General features: G+C 33.1%; 1 protein-coding gene across 1 annotated transcript in view; it reads right to left on the reverse strand.

Moving 5' to 3' along the window:
* The window catches only part of LOC100167226 (structural maintenance of chromosomes protein 1A), a 7,969-nt gene extending 4,315 nt beyond the window's left edge, over window positions 1-3,654 (reverse strand). Inside the window, exons 1-9 of the mRNA XM_001948094.5 lie at window positions 3,214-3,654; window positions 3,012-3,132; window positions 2,791-2,893; window positions 2,572-2,720; window positions 2,331-2,499; window positions 2,014-2,226; window positions 1,331-1,582; window positions 820-1,248; window positions 377-754 (exon numbers count right to left, since the gene is read on the reverse strand). Of these exons, the coding sequence (XP_001948129.1) occupies window positions 377-754; window positions 820-1,248; window positions 1,331-1,582; window positions 2,014-2,226; window positions 2,331-2,499; window positions 2,572-2,720; window positions 2,791-2,893; window positions 3,012-3,132; window positions 3,214-3,325 (1,926 nt within the window). The 5' untranslated portion in view covers window positions 3,326-3,654. The remainder of the gene's footprint in view (window positions 1-376; window positions 755-819; window positions 1,249-1,330; window positions 1,583-2,013; window positions 2,227-2,330; window positions 2,500-2,571; window positions 2,721-2,790; window positions 2,894-3,011; window positions 3,133-3,213) is intronic.
* Between the last annotated feature and the right edge of the window lie 336 nt (window positions 3,655-3,990).

Consider the following 3,990-nt stretch of genomic DNA (forward strand, 5'->3'; position numbering starts at 1 on the left):
CCAAGAATTAAGGGAAATCACTAAAGTACCTCCCGTAACAAGTTATATAAAGGGACAGAGAATATAATGGTTTGGACACGCAATGAGACGAGAGGAAACAAATGAAGTCAGAGCAGCAATTGAATACAAGCCAACAGGCAGAAGACCCAGAGGCAGACCGAAGAAACGGTGGATGGATGGAGTACAACAAGATCTAGAGAGGTTAGAAGTAACAGAATGGGAGGAAAGGATACAGGATCGTGATTATTGGAGAGCAGTGACGGTGGCAGCCAAAACTCTTACAGAGTTGTGAAGGCACAGAAGAAGAAGAAGAAGTAAATACTAGAAATGTTATTTATAAGTTTATAACAGTAACATAAAATTATTTTAATCTTACATCATATCTTCCATCTCTTTCAAGTTCATAAGCCACGTGATTGGCGTCTTCGGGTGATTCACATACTAGTGCATTGTTGGTAGCAAACAAAACAACTCTATCAATTTCTGGATCAAATTCCAGTACATCATACATGAGCTTGACATTATGTGGACGACTTATGTTTCGCAATCTCTCCTTCAGTGGTTTTGTTTGCAAATAATCAATAGGCAAAAATGTTTCCGGGTCCAGCATGTGATCCTTCAAGTATTGAATGCACAGACGTGCAGTTTTCTCAGAATCCACAATAATGGCCTCCATGTACTTACCTAACACCTTTGTAATCGCTACATTGTAACGGTTGCTAATAGGATGACACATGTTGATCAAGCGGTCATACTAAAAACAGTTATTTAAATAAATAATTAAAAATTAAAAGTAGTCTAGACTAACAAAGAACTTACCACTCCTGGATATGCTTTTTTGAAATTTTCAACTAGCTCTTGTTTCTTTTTACGTCTGTTGTCGTCATGTTTGTCAACTTTAGCATCACCCAACTGTTCAGTAACATTATCTAAATCCCTCTGAAGCTTGGACACTTTATCTTTGGATGAACCAACATCTTTGCGGAGTTCATCATATAAACGTCTCTGTTCTTCCAATGCATTTTCACTAGATTTTATATGTTCAGTTAATTTGTCCACTCGCTTTTGGGCCTCCTCTTTTTCATGAGTTTTCTGTTTTATTTTATTTTCAAGTTCTGATCTCAAGCGTAACTCATTATCTAACCTATCCTGATCAGCTTTTTGTTCTCTGTTGATAGAGTCTAGTTCTTGTAAAAATAATGCAGATTGTTTACGAGCATCAATTTTTAAATTATTATACTCCGAAACCTAATAATGAAAAAGGCAATACAAATATTATGATAAAAAAATCACTTTAAACAAATCTTATTAAAAAACTATCAAAAAATACCTGAGCATCTTCTAACTGTACATCTCTTCCCTGACTATGACTTTCACCAGCCACTTGTTCTTCATAATCATGGCGCCGTTTTTCAACTTCTTTAAGTTCAGCTTCCAATTCATCGATATCCTTCTTGTGAGCATCATTAGCCGTCACTACTTCGGCTAATGATTTTTTTGCAGTGTTTAATTTCTTACGTATATGTGCCACTCTTTCTTTGGACTTGATGAATGATGGACGTTTTTTATTAATCTCTACTTCCTAAAAATTAAAATCAAACATGCTTTAAATTCAGTTAAATTGAGACAATAAGAAGTGTGACTCAATATTTATACAGGTACTGAAACTAAAAAATGTATGCATAAATAATCGAGTTAACAATTATTTATAGATATGCATTTACATATAAATAAAGTTTAATTTGAAAAAACATTTAATCATGCAATCATTGCAATCGTTACTATCCCCTAAATATGCATTATCAGTAAGGTACTAAGATTTGGTAATGATTAGAATAGTTGGACTTAATATCTGATGATTATGATATAAGTCTGTATCAAATTAAATTAATAATTTACATATACAATATACTTTATAATATATAGTCATCTATCGTATATTATGTAAAATGTAAATGCATCAATCCCATCTCCAAAGCTATGACAAAGTGAAAAATCAAAATTTTGCCTTACAATTTCTCTGATTTCTTGTTCAACTTTGGCCAAATCACGACTAGCCTTGCCTTGCTCCTTTTTTTTTTCCTTTACCACTTCTTCGGCCTTTTCCTTTTTACTTTCTATTTTAGCAACTTCTTTTTTACGGTCTTCTAAATCTTGTTCATAGTTTTTTATCATGTTCTCATTTTGATACAGACGAAACAACTGATATTCAACTTCTTTTTGTGCCTAAAAATATTTTAAAGTTATAATACTTATTACGGGTAACAGGTACCACCAATTTAGTTATTTGGTCATATCTAATCTAATAAACAATATTTTTTATTATTTACTAATTCATCCTTGAGTTTCTGATATTTTTCAGCTTCTTCTTTCTCCAACTTTGCTTCTTTGCGCTCGGCAGCGACTCCTCTTTTTTTCAAGTATGTGAAATTAGTCTCTTCTTCTGCTTTCATTACTTCTGCTTTCAATCGATCATAATCTTCTTTTAGTGCACCAGAACTAAATAAATTTGGTTATTACATAAATAAAGAATGTATTTCAAAATACATAAATTAATATAAAAGTACTTACCCACTAATTTCTTCAAACAAAGCGGTTCTTTCTTTTGGATTTTTCATAGCAATTGATTCAACTGCACCTTGAAATACTAAGAAATTTTTTGCTTTTACATTTACGCCAATCTGTTCTAACTGTGCAAAATATTCTTGATTGGGGACTGACTACAATAACATCAAATATTCATTTAAATAACCAATTTGAGTATATAACATATCTAACTAAAATATATACTTCATCGTTGATTCGATAATCTGATGATGATCCTTGCACAGTCCTAGTAAATCGTTTTTCAGTTCCTTCACTATCCATTTTGAAAACTGCAGTTACACTAGCACTGTAAAGAAAGGTAATTTTTTTAGTAAAAAAAAAAAATAATTAAAAATGTTCATCAGTTGTCAATTATCCTACTAATTAATACATTCAATAAATCACTATTTGCAAGGCAAATTTACCTGCGAGAGACAGGTTGCCCAACCGAAGCTCCATGTATTAGATCACTAAGACGTTTTACTCGGAGACTGGTAGTTTTTTCACCCATAACAAAACTAATAGCATCCATAAAATTAGATTTACCTTTAAAACAACAAACAATGGAATTATAGTAAAGCGAAACAATATATTACACTGTCAAACCATTGAATTGCTCTAACTCACCAGAACCATTGGGTCCAATGACGGCTGTAAAGTTCTTCAGAGGCCCAATCATATGATGACCCCTGTAGGACTTAAAGTTGTCCATTTCGATGCATTTCAGTACTGGCGGCATGATGATGGATTATCTGACGGCGATTGTTAGGACATAATATACACGAACGCCATACGAAAATAAAAATAAAATATTCAAAGCAAACGCAGTCGCTCACGCAAACACCACTGTACCTATACTATAATGTCTAATCAATTTATTCGATCAATTAATAATTACAATTTAAATTGAAACATATATTACGATTGCAAACACTGGTTATATGAGTATGGGTACAATTTATTATTTTTAACGGAGGAAGAAAAATGTTGAATAAAACAAACCAGCCAGTAAGTTGTAGTGAGTTACAGAAGTCTACAGAAAGTCGGAAAACGTAAACGAATAACGAAGAGATAACACAGAAAATAAACAAAACACAATGTCAATCCGATTGATGATAACGTTCGGCGGCCAAGACAACGAATATTTCCCCCACTGCCCACCTCGAAAAATCTACACATTTTTCGTTAATTTCCGGAAAAAATGCCCCCCAAACTGGGCAAGCCCGTATTGTTTTATGACCATATATATTACATCAAACGTCAAAGTAATTTTTGTGAGATCTACCAATTATAGTACCCCGCCGTAGAACAATAACGCAGAAAATAATGCTATAAACGCGGTTAGCGTGCAGATAATTTTTCATTTTTTTCCCGCGCTTCCGTCATCGAACTTTTATTAAGGGG

This window comes from Acyrthosiphon pisum, chromosome A1 (assembly GCF_005508785.2).
Source record: "Acyrthosiphon pisum isolate AL4f chromosome A1, pea_aphid_22Mar2018_4r6ur, whole genome shotgun sequence".
NCBI classification, from domain to species: Eukaryota; Metazoa; Arthropoda; class Insecta; order Hemiptera; family Aphididae; genus Acyrthosiphon; species Acyrthosiphon pisum.